General features: G+C 35.6%; 1 protein-coding gene across 2 annotated transcripts in view; it reads right to left on the reverse strand.

Moving 5' to 3' along the window:
* Window positions 1–23,371, reverse strand: part of DGKB (diacylglycerol kinase beta) — a 368,802-nt gene that overhangs the window by 335,125 nt on the left and 10,306 nt on the right. For both annotated transcript variants that reach the window (XR_007378050.1, XM_048950623.1), the window contains exon 2: window positions 7,122–7,368. Coding sequence is in view for 1 of the 2 variants with exons in the window: in XM_048950623.1 (XP_048806580.1) it covers window positions 7,122–7,191 (70 nt within the window). In the remaining variant the exon portion in view is untranslated. The remainder of the gene's footprint in view (window positions 1–7,121; window positions 7,369–23,371) is intronic.

The following is a 23,371-nucleotide window of genomic DNA, read 5'->3' on the forward strand; positions in this document are numbered from 1 at the left end:
ATCATTTTTAATATTATTCAGAATGCCTTCACGCATGAAAACATCTGATCTATTACTAGGCCATTTAATAAATTTGAGGAAATACATTCTTCAAAACAAATTTGTTATCAATGACGATAATTACTGCTACAATTAGTTGGAGTGCCTTTAGAGTGCAAACTGTTTATAATCATCATTTCAAAAATAAAATTAAGAATTCTTATTTTCAGAAACTGAAAAAAAATGGGGTATTGGAATTTAATCACAAGTTCCTTCCTCAGTATTCCACTTCCACACAAGCTTTAATAAAATAATTAATTATGATCCCCACTAAACTTGAGGGTTCTAAAAATGAATGCAGTAGTCAATAACGTCCTCAAAATGCCATTAAATTCTGCAGTGCAAACACAAAACCATGCAGTGGCACACCATAACACTCAGTAATAATCTTCCAAGGCCACACAAAAATGCAACATATTTTCAGTGCTTAAAAACAACAACAACGAAAACATACATAATTACAAGCACATTTTACATCCAATTTTGCTTCTTTAATTAGCAGAAAACAACTGAGAGAAATGCAGCCCAGGGCTCTTCATCCCCAGCAAAATGCATAAGGAAGAGATTGAGAGACACCATTAGGAAGCCCTAAGCCTACTTGTTTTGTTTTTTCTTTTTTCTTTTTTTTTTTTTTCTTTTCTTTTTTTTTTTAAATAGAAGATTCCATCTTCCATTCTGAATCATCAATAGCAACTTTTCTCCTGTTTTCAAGAGAAACAAAGAAGAATGCTTTGACTTCTTTCATCAGAAATCTGTAAGAGACAGAACAGCATAAGCAATAACAACAGTATACGATCTTTTCAGTGAATGAGCTGCTCTCCCCTTCTTTTTGAAAGCATAATGCTTTGCTGGGCTGAGGGAAGCCCCACAGTCTCCTGGTTCTTTGTACTTTAATTTCATAAAAGCCAAGAGGAATTATTCCCTCTCACAAAGCTACTTTTTCAGTCTGCCTGACGACTCATGGATTGTAATCATTTATACTTTTTTCACGCTTTTGTACAGCACAAGGACAAAAAATACATGCTTTTACTCAGAGCTGAGTTTCAGCCACATGACTCCATAATTAGTTCATTCTCCACTCTTTGCTTTTTCAGAGCTTGGTAAACTAGAATCCTATGTTTGTGACATCAGAACCATTTCCACAGCAACCAAATGAATTATCCCCCAAATCTTTGCAATAGGAAATAAGCAGTAGGAACAGACAAACTTTTAAGAAACAAAAGATTCTCACTGTTTACATGCAGATGTCCGTAGAAACAACCAAACCATAATGAAAATAAATATTGAAGATACACAGAAACACAGGAAATACAACAAAGGCATAATCAATGTTTATACATTTTACAGTGTATAAATATACATTCAATAACTTTATGACCATATGTCATATTTGTAATAACCACAATGCGTGTTTAAAGCCAGTAAAAGCTGATGCTGCAACAATGAATCTTAATGACAGGCAGTGTTTATCTTTTTAGATTCTATTTTAGAAAGAAATCATTATTTTTGTCAAAGAAAACAGAAACAAAGGTGAGTTGACACCATTTGCTTTTCAGGATTCTAGAAAGGATGTGTCACAGTCAGTCACCACATTCAGTGGATTTCACTTCCACAGAAACTTGAAAACTAGAATTTGTTTGGACTTCACAGGAACACTTTAAATTTGTTTCTTGCAAAGATACCCTTGAAAATGGAAACTAATTGTCATTGATGCGTCATTCCCTTCTACTGCAACAAAGGCCAGCACCTGGGAGTCTGACCATATTAAGAATGGTGATCTATCAGCATCTCCAAGAGTGAATGCAAGCCTGTTAGCAGTGACCGGTCTAGAGCTCTGACAATCTTCATTCTTATGAGACATCTGAACAGCCAGTTCAACCTCAACAAAACACTGATGACTTAGTAGCAAAATCAAGAAAATAGTTTGTTTACCCTAAAAATAAAGGAGAAAATAAAATTGGTTGTTCCTCCCTTATTTGTATCAAGTTACTTTCCTCAGTGAGACTGGGTAAACATTACAATCTCCTCCAGGTTTTGGGATCACCTTTTCATTCTTAAACGCAGAAGTGCAAGATGCTTGCCCAGCACTTTTGTCAAGTAAATTAGCAACCCCTAGTGAGGCAACCAGGTGCACCTGATGAAGGAACAGCAACTTATTCATCATACACTAAGCATGGACAGAGATTCTAAATGCTCAAATTCTGGGTTTGTAAACAGTCTCTTCTACAGTATTTTCTCTCTGCAATCTGGGACCACTAAAGTCTTACACTCTCCGAGAAAACTTAGAAAGAAGGTTATTTCCTTCATTTTTACTAACAGCAGCGGAAAGTACATACTCCTAAAACCTAGTATATGGGGTAAAAATATTCTCAGTAATCACTAGCAATTTTTTTTCTTCCCTTTAAAAACAATAAAAAATACTTGCTTTCAGCAATCTTTATTCTTTGATGTGGCCTAGTCCCTCATTATGATTAGCAGAAGCTAATGCAGTGCCAGAAGCATGGGATCATCTGAGGGACTGGGTAATAGCCCAGAGCTTTCAGTGCTGCTGGTGGCCATCTGCCACATGTATGAAGTTCCCTGCAGGTTATCATTTATAACCATTGTAAAAGAAAATATTTTCCATCTGTGAGGACCACAGAATTAAACCCACCCAAGAGTCTCTGGCAGTTTAACTCAGGACCAAAACTTCTGTTAGCTTTTGTCTTTCTCTTCAGAAATCTTTTTCACAAGTTTTTCCTCCTGTTGCCCTACAACATTCTTGCACGGTTTAGTTCCTACAGTAGCAATTGATGGTATACAAAAAGGACAAGCTGCTGATGTTGTTCCTGTTCTCATAGCCATTTCAGTAGCACTCAGGCTGTGATAGTTTGCCCAAGTTCTTCTCCACCAGCCTGGGAAAAAAAAAAAAAAAAAAACCTGCCAAAAATTTTGCAAAAAGTCTTTTCCAGCCTTGGTCCTCAGGGCACATTTTGTTGACAAATTCAAAAGGACTACAAAAAAACAAAGCTATTTCCCCGGAGTATACGTGCTGCCAGAGCTCAGAGGCTTTTTCCTTTGCCTCTCCGTGCCTATTAAAGGAAGGACTTCTTTCTTCTAAAGCCCAGCTAAATCATGAAACAGTCTCACTTTAACTATTTTTAATCACTATAATTTGGACTACAACAAACATGAAATTACTGAAGTTCTTTTGACTGATGATACAATAACAAAACAAACAAAAAAAAAAAACACCCTAAATTGACAGAATTTACCCTACAGCTAATAATTACAGTGATACTACTTATATGACTTTTTTATAATGTCCTTACAATTTAAGCTGCTAGTAGGAGCAGTACAGAACTGCGCATATATCTGGTACTGTATATTTAAGAAGAAATAAACCTTGCCTCATAAATCTTTACATTAAACATCTAATCCCATGTCTACCTCATCCTATATACCTTAAGTGAGATTTTTATGCAAAAATATCCTACATCTTTTCACCTTCTTTCCCATAAGTAAATCTGATCATGAAATCTAAAGGAAAAAAATAATTATCTTCTTAGTACATGTATTTGCATTAGTATATGTATTTGGTATAGGCAACATTATTATTACTGAATGAGCATCCCAGTTATCTCAGTTCTCATTTTCTCTTCTGAGGTATTTTAAGACTAAATAAAGGCCTACTGTTCTTCAGAACAGCAGTAGAGAGGAGTAACTGTCACTGGAAATAATTATTCTTAAAAAAATATTCACAAAAAAAAAACCCACAACACTAACCCACACACATGCAAACTAATTGCAAAGCGCCAAGTATTAATTAGTATGCTCTTTGAATTCTACGAAGACATTTTTCTACATTTTAAAGTAATATTTAAGCCATTCCAAAAACTCCCTTGAATTCCCCAATTCTTATTTGAAGAAAGGTCTTATACTGTGAATATAAAGTTGACTCAGCTTGAGCTGAAAAATACTTCTGTAAAATGAAATTATAGACAGATATTCCTTGGACTGTGCAAATATCATCCTTTAATAGGACATTATTCCACTCAATCATAACTACAGTGAATTAGTTTGTTGTGAAGATGTTGACTAACTGGAAGATGTTTACACACTGCCAAGTTCCAAGTGTTGTTTAGAGAGAAAGTATAGAATGTTCTCTCACCAGAGCCAAGTGGTGAAGAATCCATACTTTCCTTTGCTGTTCAGTTACATTTATGGATACTGAAAAAAGCTGGTATGTATCAGGAAAGATATTTTAAATTCAGGGTTTGTGTTCACCAGGCAATGAAGTTATATAAAGCTGATAATCGTACTGCATGTAAAAAGACGTGGCAGGAACTTTTTCATGAGACATCAAGGAGATTATCTGCATACAGAGGTAGAAGGCCTATCGTGAAGTTCATGCAAGAAGAACTGGAAGACAAACTACACTAATAGCTAACTAATACGCTAATAACTGTACTAATAATTATACCAATACTGCTATCATGCAGAACACAAACTCATTTTAGGAAGAACTCTTTTTTCGTGGACAGGCACCTACAATGCAGAATATCAACTCCTCCCTGGAAATAAGCAAGCAAATATTTTGAACCAAACTTGCACATGTTCCAAATAAATAATCACAAAATATATTCTGTGCTTAAAGTCTCCTACTGATAAGTATAAGGCACTTGAGCATGCACTCTCTTTGGACTCATCTATTTAAAGTAATTGTCTTGAATCATTTATAGCAGATGCTGTTAATCACTCACCTAGTACCAATATTTAGTATTCAATCACAGCAACATAATACATAGGTATTAACTCTTGAATTCTGAACTCTGGCTAACCATCAAATGGAATGGTTTGGATTGGAATGAACCTTAACAATCATCTAGTTGCTTGGAAAGGGCCCCATACAACTTGGCCTTAAACACTTCAGGGATGGGATATCCAGAACTTCTCTGGGCATCCTGTGATAGTGCCTCACCAATCTTCAAATAAATAATGTCACTCCTAATATCTAACCTAAATCTTCCCTCTTTCAGTTTAAAGCCATTCCCCTTGTTCTATACTATTAGATCACTTAAAAAGTCATCTCCATCTTACCTATAAACTCTATTTAAGTATTGGAAGGCTGCAATGAGGTGACCCTGGAGCCTTTGCTCCTCCAGGCTGAACAAGCCCAGCTCCCTCCACCTTCACAGAAGAGATGCTCCAGTCCTTTGATTATCCTTGTGGCCATTCTCTGGACCTGCTTCAACATCCCTCTTGTGTTGAGGTCCCCAGATCTAAATGCAGTACTGCAGATGGGCCCTCATGAAAGCTGAGCAGAGGATTGCAATTACCTCCCTCGCCCTGCTGGCTACCCCTGTTTTGATGCAGTCTCGTCTATCATGCTCCTCTCCAATAGTTTAAGTATCTCTTCATGTTTTCTTTTAATTTAGTCCTTATCATTCAGAGTTATTACTTTTTCTTTGCACACCAAAATGCATGTACACTAATATAGATATCAGAAAAACTCTAATTTATTTCAGTCTTATGATGTGTCTTATTATCAAATACATGCATACATTGAGCTCAGAGATTTAAAAAAATCCAATATATGTATTTATAGTAAACTTAAGAGAATAATTCTATTCATATTCCAGTTAGTTGTAAAATGTAACACTGGTTCAAGTGACCTCATTAAGTAGATATGATTGACTGCCACTAACAATATGACCCAAAAGTGACTGACATTCCAGGTGACAGGCATATGACAGACTATATTTTGTAAATTTAAGAAAGTGTATGTGCCTAAAACTTCCAAAGTTAATATCATGTAATTCAAGCTAAGGTTTATAAGGTAAGGCACATACACCAAACTAAATTAAAGGCTGAGCAAATGACAATCAAATGACAATATCAAATATCAGCAGGTAAAAGAAAAAAAAAAAAAAAAAAAGTGAACCTTCCCTACTGTATTTCACAGTCTTTCAAAGAAACCCACTCCTAAGAACAAAGCAAGGCAAGTCAGAGGGCTCATAACCAAGACTTTTCAGTCTCAATACATCTCCCAGAAGTCTAACCTTCCCACAATACCTTCTGGTGTTCAGATAATCTCTCCTTTTTGCAAGTGACTCCAAGACTTTTTTTGGTATTACAGGATATTTTATTTCAAAAACCAGAAGCCTCATCTAGTCTTCCTATTTCTTTTAAAACTTTTAATAAACAATAAGTCACAAAATCACTCACTAAAGTCACATACATTTTAATTTCTATACAGTAATAAGTATCTATTGTCACAATGTTTCATACCTCTGAACATTAGATAAAAATGTAACCATCTCAAAAATGCTAAACCCAACTTATTTTGTAATTCATTTGTAAGCATTTGTAAGCATTAATTATATATTTAAAGACACTGTTATTCAGGTATTTAAGAGAATTAAATCGGACAGATCACAAATACAAAACTTGGCCCATAACTCATTGTATTCTCTTGGAATTATATATCAACCATAATACAAAACTAGCATTTTTATCCTAGTTGTCTCAGACATTTAGCTATTTATGCAAAGAGAAATCACAGTTTCATACAATTAGCACCTTCCTATTCCAGACAGCCAAAGGAAGGTTGAAACAATAGAGTTAAAAGCCACCACATCTTTATTTCATATGTAAACACAAATCTGAACATAAACAATTCATCCAATTTTATCAATCACTTTATCCTGATACTGATAGCTCTTCCAGAAAAGCAATGATTTTATGGTTATTCTGTTAGATTACTACACTGATACAGTTAAGTAAATGTCACGTTGTCACAAAAAAAAAAATAAAATCTTAATTTTACTTACAGGTTTTATACTTTGTATAGAAACATTTCCTTTAGTAATAAATCAACAATATTTCTAAATCTATTTTCTTTGTTTACAAAAATATTAATTATGATACAAAAAAAAATCTGAAATACTCTTGAACATTTTTAGATCAACTCCTATCAGACTTTACGAACTGCCACTTAAATCTAACTTCTCATGTTTAGGATTTTGTCCTCTAAGCATGTAATTCTGAGCTAATAATTGGGAAGAAAAAAAATGTAAAAATATATTTCAGACAGTACTTACATTCTGCGTATTTCTGAAGCTGAGAGAACTCTCCAGGACTAAGGTTAAGCCACTTCTCCTGGGTCGTCATAATGGCAGTACCAGTCCTCGTTAATATCAGAAAAGCATTCCTTTTGACCCAGGTGACAAACTCCAAGATTTGTAGTTTCAGTTCACAGTGCTTGAAGACTTGATAGGCTGCATCAGTCTGAAGTCTTTGATGCTATGAATTGTTTCCAATTTGTTGGTTCAGCAGTGGGTTACAGCACTGTTAAAAAAAGTCAAACATAAGAAGTCTAAATACCAGTTTTAATACAGGAGTAATTGTAATTGATAAATATTTTGTCATAACAACTCTGTCACAAAATTTGTACATATAATATTTATCCATATTTAGTCTTATATGCATCTCCAAATTGTGTTTTTACAATTTCAATTCCTTATGTCCAGCACTAATCATCAAATATTATCATACTGATCAAACTGCATCCAAACACATACTGTGATAGATAAAGATCTTAACATGAGCCAGCAGTGTGCCCTTATAGCTTCAAAGGCAAATGGTATCCTGGGCTCCATCAGAAGAGGGGTGGCCAGCAGGAACAGGGAGGTGATTGTCCCCCTCTACTCTGCTCTTGTGAGGCCCCATCTGGAATACTGTATCCAAGTGTGGAGCCCCCAGTACAAAAAAGACAGGGAGCTGTTGGAGAGGGTCCAGAGGAGAGCTACAAAGATGATCAGGGAACTGGAGCACCTCCCCTACAAAGACAGGCTGAGGGAACTGGGCTTGTTCAGCCTGGAGAAAAGAAGGCTGTGGGGCAACTTCATTGCAGCCTTTCAGTACCTAAAGGGAGCCTACAAACAGGAGGGGAATCAACTATTTCAAGGAATATACCAACATCACTTGTTGCACAACAGGTAGGAGGATACTTTTCATCTAATTTTAGCTGTCTGGCCATCAGGCATTTCACCACGGTTGTCATCTAGAGCTCTCTCTTTAATCAGCTGAAAGAAAAAGGCAATGTAGACCAGCAATTAATCCCTCCAGTTTCAACATAATCTTAAAATGTGATGAATTGCTTCTTGCAGTATTTATCTTTCTCTATTGATTGCAGAGGTTGCCTAGATGACAAGTTTAGACTAGAAAGCTAATTTTAGACCATAAATGGAATCTCTTTACGTGCCTAGCAATGGTGTAACTTCCAAGAGTCAGATTACAAAAAGAGCAAATGAAAAATTCAGAACAGAAGACACTGACATAATAACAGTTTCTAAGGAAGGAAAAGTGGCAGCTGGGAGAGAAAAAACAAACAAGTTTTTAGCTTGAGGTGGCAGAGGGGAAAACAAAAATAAAAATAAGAAGTAGAGTAGCAAAGAACAGAAACATATGAAGTGAGATGTTTTAATGCTGAGACTCATAAAGTCAAGCTGATACCTGATCTGATGATCTTGATGGTCTTTTACAACCTATATAATTCTGTATTCAAATCCCTCCTGAAAGCTCTTCTGGGTTCATTCTTACTGCCCTGACAGAAAGCATGAAACTTCTTAACACACACCCCACAAAGGTTTTCTATGTTAAACATAACAAGGAAAATTGAGACAGCCAAGAAACCAGCCTTTGGAATTACCTAGCCATTTTTTACCTCCTACCAGTTTTTCTACAGTCTACATCTCACATACAATTTTATCAGTAATTTGCAGTTACTTCATAAAAGGGGGGTAAGACTGATGCCAAGAAGGGATGCAAAGGCAAAGCGAACAATCCTAAATAACCGTCTTCTATTCTATAGGTGAACAGAACCTTCAAAAGCCTTTTCCCCCCATTTTCCTTTAAATTACTGACTCAAACTATCCCTCCGTCTATGGGAAACAAAGCTATAAAAAGACTAATTCATTTAGCCTACCATGAAAATCCTGTTTCAATCTGTTTATGCTTTTATTAGGAAGGTGGAGGAGTGAGAAAGAACATGAACCCCAAGGAGAAAAGTTTCCTTCTAGGCTTTAGGGGAAACTATAGCTCTCCACATGACTGATTGCTGATTTTTGACTGAATACCATGAATAAACAACACAGAATATTTTGTACTTTAGCTGCTATAGAAACTGAAGCAATTACGCTTTTCAGAAACTTTTCTATACAGAACATACCCAAAATTTCATTCAATTGGGTAAATACCTTCACCATAGTTATCTGGGTCTCTTCTCTAAGGCTGCAATTGCCAACATAATTGAACATTAAAACACAGCAACAAACCAGCACAACGCCAAAAACAAATTAATGTCATAAAAAATGCAGGCACTATTTATGGATATGCCAGACAATTTGTGAAAGTATTCTTGCAATTCATTTTACACTTCATAGAAAATCTTGTCCTTAGAATTCAGGAACATTCCAAATAGATGCAGTTGAGGCTTAGTCCTGAACAGCTTAAGGAGGAACAAAATGCCCAATCAGAAGCAATTACTAATCAGCATTCTCGTTTCATCATCACTTTCAATCACAGAAATATTATGACTGTTTCTAACTGCTGCTGGATTAATTGCATGAGTGAAAAAGACCCTTGACAGCAAAATACATCTTCCTACAAAAACATAATGTGTACATTTCACATAACACTGTCTTGTCTTTCCATGGTATTCAGCATTCAGAAGTATGAAATTCATTTTACTAGTAGACATTCTTAACTTGCCAAATAACATTTACTAATGTGTATTATCATAACTCAAGTATATTAACATTAACACTGATACAATGAAAGTTTGTTGAATAGGTGTCCCTCTAAAGGAGCAGCTTGAACACAGACCAAAATATGTGCATGTTTTCCCAACTACTTTATCTTCAGGTGTACTAGTTAGGGATATGTAAAAACATTCATTTAAATTTTAATACAAGTATGAGGGCTGTATTCCAGAGAGAAGTGATTATTTGAATTTTCTTCCTCAAATTATTTATATGGAGTATGTCAGTAAACACAGGAAATACATGCAGCATAAAAAAAACTGAACTAAAAACACTGTGATATGATAAGCCAAAAAACTGAATATTAGAGAAAACATTTCACTAACACAGGCTTCTAAGAAAATGAGAAATATTAGCAACAAAAACTGTCAAAGGTGATCAGAAGTCAAGACAATGGCACAACTTTAAGTATATTTACTTACATCTTAGAGTTTTTTTTTAATTATCTTTTTTACTTTGGTCTTCAAGCACCTTAATTTCACACAGGGACAACTTTAAAAACTATTTTACTTTCAGATAGATCTCAAATATTTCCAGCTCTTTCTAGACTTTTATTTCCAAATTGCTACACTAAATACAACACTTCCTTCACTAAAAGAAACATGGAAATAAATGAAATACAAGCAGAAAACTGGAATAAGAAAATGCCAGAATGTTTATGTTTGCGGTGCTGTAGATTTTTAAAGGCCATGCCTCCATTAAATAATGTAACTCAATAAGCAAAAAATAAGTTAAAAAAAAAAAAAAAATCCACTGACAGCTTTTCAGATTGGAATTTATTTTATACTTAAAGTGTAAATATCATATAAACTCAAAATCTTCTCTGATAGTAATGCAGCTATTCCCAAAGTTAAAAAGTTCTCAATTACAATTCCCAGAAAACAAATCTTTAAAAGCAAATGCAGGAAACGTGAGGAATTAGTCACCCTTCTCACCACTTTACATCTGTGACTAGCAGATTTCTCCATAAGGGCATTAACGTTCGGTGCCATATTCACTGGGACTAAATGGTCATACCGTATCACATTTTGCTTCTATAAGTAATTGATAATTATTTTTCCACTTTGAAGAAGTTATCCACGTCTCTGAAAAAGTAAGAAGGCTGCTCCAAAATTAATGCCTGCTTGCCTCCTGCCCAGGAAAGTGATGGAGTCATCGTTCCTGGAGGTGCTCACGAAACATGTAGATGTGGTACTTAAGGACATGGTTTAGTGGGCAAGGTGTTTGGACTAGGTGATCTTAAAAGGTATTTTCCAACCTTAATGATTCTATTCTAAGATTATAAAAATATTGAAAATAGGTGAGAGTAAAAAACAGACATAAAACTGACCCCACAAAAAGCAGGGAAAAACTGTTTAGACAGAAATATCTCTAGAAGGCTGTTAATACTTTAAAATCAGTGAATTCCAAAACTTAATTTCAAAGTGAAATTCTTTATAAAATAAAAATAAATAACTAAGACTCATGACTAATTTTCTTTAATAAATCAAGCAATGTAATCTGTGACAGAAAGCCCATGATTCAATAGGTGCAATTATGCAACATGCAGGAAGTTCTCACTCATAAAGTACATTTAGTTGTCCACTGGGTAAACCACTGACGAGAATTATTCCAACTCCTTCAATACTGCACACTGTTTCTTTTATCCACAAAAAACTCCTCCAAAGTTTTGAACATCACAGAATAAAAGCTTTAGGGGAAACCTCTCCCTTCCAAACCGGGCATTTGCCACCTTTCCTATGAAACTCAATTTTAGAAGTTCATATTTTGGAAGGAATCCTGCATTCATCTTCCACAACTAGCACCACAAATATGCGACCCCACTTTAGCAGTGTTCAGCAATTTAACTAATATCTCTCATGTGTTGTTGCCCTTTCTTTCCATTGCTTCTCATGGGATGAACTATAAATTCAACACAATAATTAATTTCTGTTACCATCAGCAACAGGGCTTTCTGTGTAATTGTTTGGTTTAATTAATCTCTCCAATTTAGGCGCGCCAGGGGTCATTACACTAGAGGAACGCAAAGCTGAAAAGTGTTATTTCCAACTGGGGGAGATTTCTGATGATCCTTGATTTCCTGGGGCAGAAATTCCTACTTTTTGCTCAGAAATAAGCCTTTGAAGAGATGTACTTTAGCCTTGTGATGCAACTGTACCATTCTGCTCGAGGAAAAGATTTGTTAACTGCTGTCCTCCTTCCAAAATTTTATGTAGTTTTAAAACAAGCTGAGAATTGGGCACTTGAGTAGCTTCTAAAATATACTTGTGAATATGAGCTTGATTTAATCTTCAACAAGAAATCCATGCAGAGAACGAAGAACAGGTTAGCAGGCACGTGAATGGATTTTCTTGCAGACACTATTTTTATTTCTTTTTTTACTAGCTTATTTTTTTTCCTTAGGGAGATTACATGCAGAAATTACTGCAGAATGCAGGCATGAATAGCCGACACTGTGTCATTGTTTACCGGGACAGTGCGCAGTCCTCTAGACAACTACAAAGGGTCTCATATTTATTTAATTAGTATTGCTATGAAAAAGTTCAGTGACAGTGGAAAATAAAATGGGATTTCAAAAGTGGGAGGGATCTTGCTTACAGGAATGTACATCTGCAGACAAAGGAAATACTGTGACGGCAGCAGTATCTCCAGCTACTATTCCTTGTTCTTCCTCAGCTTCTGATTTGTTCAAATTCAACTCCATTAATGCCCAGGTTTGGAAAGGCTCTGTTATCATGGCCACTTGAGTATTCCTACCACCTGTGTTGATTTTACATCCACACTGCCACCAGAGGCATGGATGAAGAACGTTACATGAAATCTTTTAAATATCTGTGAGAATTAGCATTTGTGCTTTTAACTGATTATAGTATATAGCTGCACTTTTATGCGACCTAAATATGTATTCTTTTCCAATGATTTTCAGATTTCAGTGTGAAATTTTACTTCTGTTTTCCTGTGTTTTCCTCACCTTAAAGAGGAAAAAAAAAAGTTTGATAATCTCTCTTTTCCTTGAGGATATTTTGTAGCACACATTATTGAAATTTTTAAACATTCCTCCTCTTGAAAAAGACTCCACATCTGTTTTTTGTTGTTTTCTCAGTATGTTCGCCTAGCTAATTTTCTCTTTAAGAGTTGCAATTTATTCTCAGACACAGCTTATGCCTTCACAAATCTTTGGCACTAACATTATTGCTATTGTAAGTATGATTATTTAAAGATAATATAAACAGAGGATTGATACATAGAAGTAAAATATAATGCATGAAGATTTCAGATAACTACATCTTCAAGACTGCAAAGACATACGGGAAGTTCAAAGCTAAACACAGGTTAAGATCAATTACCTGGATTGATTGATTAATTAATTACTTAATTACACTCAAATTCTAGTTTGAGGGAAGAGGGTAGTCAGAATCCTATTGCATCTTGAGGGCTACAGCATAACCTGCTATGATGATCTTCTAAATATCTTGTTTTGCCATCTTCCAGCTCTTTTCCCCCCAATATGACTACTAAACCCTATAACAGCTTGTTTACACTTATGTAAACTGGCACAAAATTCTTTTGATACTGCAGTGGATTATTTGCCTTGCACACACAGAGATATATACGTAATTGTTGGAGGCAAATGAACTCACTCTACCCTGCTACAGCTGGAAATCTGGTGTCATTTCCTCAGACCTTGCTTGCTGCTGATTCTTGTGTTTCCTTTATTCTCTACAGTTCTGCTGGGCTCACTCAAGGGATGCATAGGATTTAAGTCAAAAGAGTTTTAATGTTATCCACTAACTGTAGTCAGGAGCAAAGCAGTATTAAATAATTCCAATTCATCCTCACATTGAACATTCCAGAATACCTTTTAAAGCACCAGACATCTTCTAATTCAGGCTATCCTTCTGCTACTGTTATTTGTCATAAGCGGTAAGTGATCCACATATCTCTCTGAATCATAAACAAAGTCATCTGAAAACCATCATTTTCTGTGAAATCCCTCTTCCCCACAGCTTTAAAAAGCAAGACAAAAATTTTTTATATCTCATATTTTAAAGAATAAAAGACAAATTGGGGAGGAGTAAAAGGGGAAACTTAGCCCATTCAGACAACGTTTTAAAGCTGTTTATCAGAAAGGCTCGCATATTTGAACATAATCACTAAATAATTAAATAGCCAAAAATCAAAGAAATTATAAGGAAATCAGAATGAACACAACACAGCAGAAGAAATTAAAAATGTTTCGCTGTTTCTCTGCATAAATTATTAAAGAATTCCTCTTGGGCTCCAAAACAAAAAAAAAAGTAATAAAATGGATAGCAACTTTGTAACACTTCATTTGTTCTTCTGTAAATGGAATAAGCACATAACTGAACAATTACTCTTCTGGACTCTACTCCCACACAGAACAGAAGATACCAGACAGACACACATTACCTCTTCTTTTCTAATAGTAATCACTTATTTACTGCCTCCATTAAAGTGTATTCTTACCTTTCATAGCAGCAGCAGTAATTACAAATGATTGTAAACCAGCATCTTTTTCACTAGCACAACATACAGTGGTTTGCCTGCTTTCACTCTGCAATCTGTTCTGCCTTAAGTTTCATAAATGAAGTACTGGGTTGCACACACCGCACACCTGATGCATTACAAGTCAGCAAAACAGACAATAAAAGTAAACAAATGCCACAACATCAAATCACTGAAATCTTGCTGACTCAGAAGCTGGCAACCTCACACTTCAGTTCATGGAAGCTAAATAAATTCAGGTAATGATCTCTTTCAAGAAATGTCTTAACAGGCACTGAACTTTAAGAACCGGCAAAAAGACTTCAAACTATTAGGGGAGAATTCCTCTGCAAGGTGATATCATACATTTGAGACAGGAATTATACTACTGTTCTTATAAAAATATGAATATGATTGAACATTCTTATTCACGGAATCACACTGTTGGATTTCAGTTAAGTAGGAAGCATTCTTTTGTGAGTAATTTTTACACAGCAATTAAATAATAAGCTCCCTCCATAGGAGGGACTGTAACACCTATCTCAATTAAAAGACTGCTTTAAAAACTTTTCTTTACAGAAGCTCTAGTCCTTTTACATTGTTTCTTTCATGCAAACTTAAAAATCCTACAAATTAACTTTTTTAGTTATCAGTATAAATGTTTTTGGTTTTGTTTTGTTTTTTAAATCTATTTGAGATAGCTTTGTATGTCTACAAATATGCCTAGGACAGTTACAAGCATTGTTTTAAACATTAAAATATTCTCCCTACATAATTTCCACATTGTCCAGCAAACTGCAATATTATCTGCCAGGTCTATGTTGAGCTTCATATTACTAAAAGAAGATAATGGAAAAATATTTTATTACTTCTGAATTGGCACAGAACTGTTAAGTCACATTTTATTTTTTCATTGTTTTTCAACATTTTTATCCTATACAGTAAAACTGTATAGGTCAGTCTGTAACCACTGTAATACTTCTTCCTCCATAGAGAGAGGAAATCCTATACAAATTCCTACTAAAGCTCTAAAGTACTAAAGACCTGGTTGCCCGGCTGCTTTGTGAGAAGACTGTATGAGAAATGTGCATATGAAAACTTTGTTTTTAATAAATGGGCAGATATTTTAGGGATTATTGATTATTTACCATAATGTTAAGATCTGATCCATAAAGTCTTTAAATAAAGAGATTTACAAAAGTTTTAGGGGACCTACACTTACCAACAGCCATAGGATTTAGGCTTACCCAATTAGCCATGCATGTAAAACTCACCTTTCATCAGTTTCAGAATGTGTGTTAAGAACTGCTTTGTTAATAGAAATAGCACTGTTTAACTTTGCTAAATGATTTTTAACTTATGAGGCACTTCTTTTATTTGTTCAGTACTGAAATTTGCATAACTTAATTCTTCTACATGCAGTACAAACCTAAAAAATATTGTTCCACTTACACTCTTTTCATATCACAAGAATACCAGATCTATGTGAACTATAAGTCACTGAGTTGACTTAGTCATTCTATTTTGGTATAACTTACGAAATTTTAAAAATGAAAATCTGCAATTAGTTACTTAAACCTGATGAACTCTTTTTACAAAGATCATATTTTAGAAGACAAAGTTACACTTCCTGATGACACTGAGACATTTAGTGATATCTCCAAAGAATGTTCATTGAAGTTCAGCTAAAGCTTTATAAGCCTTCATACTCAAAAATATAAAACATGCCTACAATGAACTTGTATGTAAGTTTCAGTGAATATTCACAGAAGTGAATATTCAGAAGTTTTTGCTGTACTCGACAAGCATTTATGCTGAATTCACTCCTCTTGGTGATACTTGCAATATAATAAGTCAATCATTTGAGGCACACTGGGTGCTTTTTTGCCTAAGAAATGGGGTTGCTATCAGCTGCAAGAATAAAGAACCACAAAGAATGGTTATCCATAACAGGTCATGTAAACCCATGTAAATCTATGGTTCAAAATATCAGATATTATTGCTCAGTATTATGACTTACCTACTTAGACAGTGAAGACAGAACACTGTGATCTGAGCTCAACTGAGCAACAAGAGCTACAAAGCCCAGGCACTGTGCTGCTTTTCTAACCCACAGAGGAGTACCTGACCTCTGATGTTCCGTGCTCCCTAAGTACACTTTGATTTTCTGCTTATTCTTTTACAAGCAGGTTTGAAGACTGAAAGAGATGAGAAACATTTAGTAACTACTAATTATGTTTTCATTATGAGCTTGTATTATAAAAGCACAAACTGTGATAAGATTGACTACAGCACTGGCAGTACTACATACACAAGGGACAATCCTGCTTACTCATAATTAAATAGTGTAGAAAATAAGGCATATCTCATTTTACAGAAAATAAATGAATAATTTCCTAAAAACAGAATACAGACCTAGCATTGAATTTTAAGAAGTGGGTAGATCTATGCTGGCATTAATCACTGCATTTTAAATTCAACAGACACACTGAAACATTTGTTCTCAGATAATTTGCTCACTATCACACAGGAGTTGTGGGGAGAAGTCAGGAACTGAACTGAGATCTGTAATTGAATATATTTAAATACATGAATAGTGCTAATTTATGTATGTCAATAAAACAGTCTTACTCCACAACAGTTTTATTTTTCCCTGCCCTTCTAAGTTTGAGCCTGTAAATTTAAGTCCAAATGTCTACGAAAGTATTCAATATATTAGAATAAAGCTCTACATGAAATATGATTACATTTCTAATTATCCAAATCACAGAATTTTAATTAACATTCTGTCACGAACAACTAACTTTACATAATACTCCACTAATTAAAACAAGTAGTTCACAGTATTGCTGAAGAAATGCTACCACTTACAGATTTAACTACATGTGTCCAATAACCACACCATTCTGGAAACCTGTGGCTGCTAATCAATCAGTCGAGTTTGTGTGCTGTGGATTGCCCCAGGGCCCTGGTTTTCCAGTCATATTGCTGGAGACCTGGTTGGAAATTGTCATAGCTTCCACTGCTTTTCAGCAACTCCATTCATCCTCCACAGAGCTGAACTAAGCCCAAGCCCTTTCCAAAATAATGCTGAGAAGATGCGCCCAAGGCCTGAGCCTACAACCAAAAGGCCAGAAAAGCTCCTAACACACCAACCTATTTGTCCCAGTAAAAACATCCTAAATAGAAGGAAGATGGAGAATCTGAGCAATGCGTTGTATAGTTCAAAACCAGCACATACCATCTAGTCAAGTCTTAATTGTTGTGTTGTCTTTTCTCTCAGGTATATATCTTAACCAGAGTAAAAAATAAATAAATAAATACATGAAAACTACTGCTACTTGGAATACAAAACTGCAAGATGCTGAATTGCCTACTTCCAGAAGCGAGTATTTCCTGCATTTAGCCTCTCTCAAGCCGCAGCCTTCTCAAATATGCAAAACAAATTACTATTCAAGAGATTGTTACAGAACTCTAATTTTTATGAGTACGCAAGGTTCCCAGGCATCAATTTCATAACTAGATTCAGTTTACGTTTCTTAAATTGGCACAGCTAAAATAAGAAAGTTATTTATTTTGGCATCCAAAAAGAAAAACAGAATGAGGATACCTTTGAAATCCACTGCAGAAGTATCCTTTTCTTAAAAATAAATTATATAATTTTGCTTCCTATTTTCATTTTTCTTCAGGATAACTATACCGAATAGCTCCACTACATTTTCCTAATATTCTAGAAACCTTCTTATGACAATGTTCAGAATTCTGAGTAGATATATTTCTGTATAGATACCTTTAAATATATAGGTAAGCATTTTTTTGTTCAGAATATTCTGACAAAAATAACTTCATTTAATTTTACATATTTTGCCACTATTTAGTCATGAAATTTATCTAGCTCTTTAAACAGCAAGATTCACCAATACTGTCAGCAGATCTCTTGTAACACTATCAATTAATGAATTACTAAGTGAAATTTCGTACAGCAAATAGACAACATACATAAGTCATCTCTCTGGTTCACAGCTGATCAGTTTAAGTATCTCCGCTGTGAAAGCTATATAATATTCAATTATTTTATGTCAAAATCTATACATATTGATGCTACTTCCTGATACTTTGAAAACTAACACAAAATATTTATTATACTCCTGCAAGGAAAGTTTAAGTGGATATCCAAAATCTTCTTTCTAATTGTAATTCCAGATGATATTCCAGTTGTCAATGTTTATAATTGTGCATATACAACATTACCTTGAATAGTCAAAGCAGTTAATGCTAGTAACAGTCTCTAAGTATTCCAAAAGCCAAAAAATACCTTACTGAAAATAGCAAGCTTTGCTTATTTGGCAGACTGGAGAGAGTTATGCATATTTTTTACATATATCAAAAGTTGCAAAAGCACATCTTGTCTTTTATAGGACAACACGATTGCTCCATTTGTGGTAAATCTGCCCTAGGACATAATATTTTACAATGAAAATTGTATTACAGTGGCCCACATTGTGCTGTCTGTTTTAAAATGAACTCTCCAGGGACTTCTATGGAGAACAGTCTTAAAAAAAATAAATGGAACAACATGTCCCAAAGTACTTTTTACCTAGCTTTAATACTCATGATTAAAAGGATCTGAAAAATTTGACGAGCTGTAGCCTTTCCACTAAGAAATCCCCTTATTCTTCATTTTTTCCCCAAGGAAGATAGTTTGCAGATGGCACCAAGCTGAGTGGTGCAGTTGATACAACAGAAGGAAGAGATGCCATCCAGAAGGACAGGCATGAAAAGTAGTTCTGTATTAACATAATGAGGTTCAGCACAACCAAGTGCAAGGTGTTGCATTTGGATTGGGGCAATATGTTTACAGTAGGGAAAATTCACTGAGAGAAGCCCTGCAAAGAAGGAGTTGGCATGGTGGATGAAAAGCTGAACATGAGACACCAGTGCATGCTTGCACTCCAGAAGGCTAACAGTATCCTGGGCTACGAAGATAATCAGCAGGCTCAGCACCTCTCCTGTGAGGAAAAGTCGAGGGACTTGGGATTATTTAGCTTGGAACAGAAAAGGCTCCAGGGAGACTTTACAAACAGGAGGGAGACTGACTTTTACGTGGTCTGATAGTGATGTGACGAGGTAAATGGCTTTAAACTAAAAAACAGAAGAATCAGGTTAGACGTTATTTACTCAGTGGTGAGGCACTGGCACAGGCTGCCCAGAGGAGCTGTGGATTTATATCACTGAAGGTATTCAAGGCCAGAATGGACAGGATTCAGGTTGCCATCTAGTTGGTGGCAACCCTGCCCATGGCAGGGGGATTAGAATTAGATAGCCTTTAATGTCCCTTCCAAACTAAGCCATTCTATGACATGATGGGCTTGCATGGAATAACTCCACAAATACTGAGGCAGATGAGGATGACTGTGGCTCAGTGGCTGCGCAGAGTCCCAGCTGTCTGAGAAGGTGAGTCCTACTCCATTCCCCTCCCTGTCAGTGACAGCCCCATGCCAAAGGTACTGTGGCAGCAGATGAGCAGATCAATGCTAGGCAACAAACAGGCATGGGAGAACAGACCTAGAAAGGCCAGATAGCCATAAGCAGAAAACATTGGGATCAGACAGTCTAATGGTATCCTTACATTCGACCAATGTTATCTCAGTTTTTTCACAGTATAGCACTAACTGTGCTGGTGTCAGAGTAAATCACAGAAGGGGGATGTGGAAAACAAACAAACAAACAAACAAACAAAAAAAAAACACAAAAAGCACTTTAGTCAGTTTCAACACTGAACAAATCTCATCACACCAAATACCTTTGATGCACTTCATCTGCTCGACTGAGCATCACCAAAGAAAGAAAATATTTTCACATTTTGTATTTTTATGAAGTAGGCAAAATGGAACTATAAATTTTAATGCCACAAAAACACCATGACTTTCATGTTTCTTTACTTAAGATAATGAGATCTCCATAATATCACAGCAATCATAATGTTCTGATTTAAATCCAAAGCAAATATTTTCTGTTAAGAGGCATGCTATCTTTATTCACACTGCACCAAAGCTATTATTTTATTATTTTACAACACACACACACACACACACACACACACACACAGAAACAACTAGAATACTCCTGGTGAAGTCATGAAACACCTTTCAAAAGAATAAATATCCGTCTGCATCAATATAGCTTCATATTATCTCAAGTCTAACTTACAATTAGCACAAAAGCCTCCCTTAGCTTCATTAAACAGCTATTGTTTAAGAATTCCTTTGTTTTCATAGCATAACCAATGGTCACAGTACATTCGTATTTTTTGTCAGTCTAGTTCAAAGGAATTACATCCTTTTACCCAGTCATCCAGACAGAAATATCACAGTCAGTTGACTGTCAATAAGAGCACTATCACAAAACCTCAATATTCATCTTACTACTTCCAAAACTTGTTTCAATTTTATAGTTAGATATTTTAAAATACGCACAGGGCATACTAAATCCAACCCCTGTCAGACGTGCTTCATACACACATTTAACTGTTTTTGCAATACACATTCCACTGTTTTGTATCAGTGAGGTAGGAAGCATCTTTTTCATATTTAGAAGTACTTACAGTCACACAGACGACAAGATTGACAAGATTGATTCACACTGAAATACAAGATTGTGACATGCATGCAAGACATCATAAAATAAATCTAATTATCTGACATAAAATCACAGCGACTCCAACACCAACATGAAGGAATATCTCTTTCTCACTTGTCAAAGAGCTTTCCCTCCTTCACATTGCTCAGACATCATGGCCTCAACTTTTCTTTATTCTCAGTGTGCTTCTTTCTTCTCAGCAACTTGTCCATCTCAGCAACTGTTTACATGGTTTTCACTCACCACAACATTTTGTTTGTTCCTCCTGCTCCAGACTTTAGCAAGTGATTAGTCTACTTCAAAGAAGACTCCTTGTTTCTATTCTTTCCATAACCACGGCACATTGTCTTGCCCGCAGACTGAGAGCAGTCTTTGTTCCTGCCCTGTCCCTGAGGAGGGACCCTCAGAGTGCCCACCTTGAATCTTCGTTCTCTACATCCCGCTCTCACATTTTATATTTTGCCTCTGCAGCACAAGGGGACTGGCAGCAAATGCTCTGTGCAGGATGCTGTCCCACGATTTCATTCGGGCCAACAAGTTTTCAAAAAAGCTTAAGAGCATTTCCCCAGTGTCTGTCTCTCAGTCACAACCATAATCTTCTGTGCCTCTTCCAACAAGGAAAATAATTCTAACAATATCTTATACATGGAGGGGAAAGACAGAAGCTTTGCTCTGGCAATCAGCCTGTGCATATAAACCATCTTGAGCAGCAGCACTTTGGCTCGCTGAAGAAGCAATCGTCACAGACATTAACTGCCACAAAATAGTACATCTTATGCCTTCATCCAAAAAGCAAAGAATTGCTCAGTTCTGAGCATCTTTGCACTCACTTTCTGAATGTTGAAAAATTTTATCCCTAATACTTAGTTTACACAAGTATAGATTGACTTTTTGCATATCACTGACAACTATAATCATCCCAAGTAGGAATCTTAATATTTTGAAACAGAAATGCACCCAAAACACATGCAAATCAACCATGACTGTGCATATGAAGGTGACTGGGAAGCCTTCATCGTCTCTTTGAAACCATTAGGTATTTGAGAAGAAATTTTATAATTCCTACCAATCTATTATGATTTCCTTCACTTTCTATATGCATCAGTTCCCTCACCGCCTTCAGAAAAATGTAGGACTTTTAAAAATGTTAAACAGAAACAAAACAAAACAAAACAAAACAACCACCACAGAGAGTATTCCTAACCAATTACTTGTCCATGCTGCAGTCTCTTCCAGTGTGGCTGTTACTGGTTGTGCGCTATCAAGGACTGAGATCAGACCCAGCAGCTACAACCTTCAGGCTCTTGATGCCTGGAGTACATTATCATCACCCAGTAGAAGAGAAGAAGCAGGAATAGCCCAAAGACGACAGCAGCGATTAAAAAAAAAAAAAAAAAAAAAAGCTGCGGCAGAGCCAAGAGGATGTAAGATAGGGCATAAGAAAGCCATGGCTGGAATTTTTCTCAGCTGTGCTTTTGGTGATCCATTTTAAGAAATGCAAGAGGAATTTCTTCCAGAATTTTATTTCAGTACCATATTTCACTGACTCTAAGATAACAGGGTAGAAAGAAATTTATATATTAAAATTTTCCAATACTTACTTCCTCGTAACTGAAAATACACTTCCATGTAGTATAAGAAATAGATAATCTTTAGGTGTTCTCTAGATTTTAATAGCATGTTTTCATATTTCTAATAATCTTACTACTATGGCAGTAAGAAAACAGAAGCAAAAAAAAAGTGCTGTATAAAGCACAATTAATAAACAACATACAGCAGAGAAGAGGAACAATAGTAATCTGGAACAAAAAGCCGTATCTAGAGACTGATACAGTAATCCTTTAAAAATTAATGTACGTACATTATATATTCCTAGGAAGCAGTGTTATAAGCAGTGGTATAAGCAGTAGTCCAACACAGCAAGCAAATAAAAATAGATATTCATCTGTACTTAAACATTTTTGTACTAAAAAATTAAAAAATAATAAAAACCTTGCTCTATCTTCACTTCTGCACATCCACCTTCTTTCCAATGTGCGAGCCTCTTACAAGGAGAATTACCCAAAGATCTGAAGATAATAAACCTATTTAAATCTATTTAAATATCAGATTCACCCAGCTTTCCACTTAGGTTCTCCAAAATGAATGAAGTTACAATCGCAGCAGAGCAGTTCAAATACAGACCACTGCCAAATCCCACAATACTGACTGCAAATCACTTCACTGAAGCCTGTCTCAGGCACTCCCATACCACAACCACTGCACAAGAAGGAAAATCCCACACATGCCAGCAGCAGCTCTAGACATAGAACAAAGGCCAACAATTCCAAAGAAACTAATTTATCTTGCTCTAAAACCTAAAGTAACTTCCTCAGAGTACCAGC

This window comes from Lagopus muta, chromosome 7 (assembly GCF_023343835.1).
Source record: "Lagopus muta isolate bLagMut1 chromosome 7, bLagMut1 primary, whole genome shotgun sequence".
Classification (NCBI taxonomy): domain Eukaryota; kingdom Metazoa; phylum Chordata; class Aves; order Galliformes; family Phasianidae; genus Lagopus; species Lagopus muta.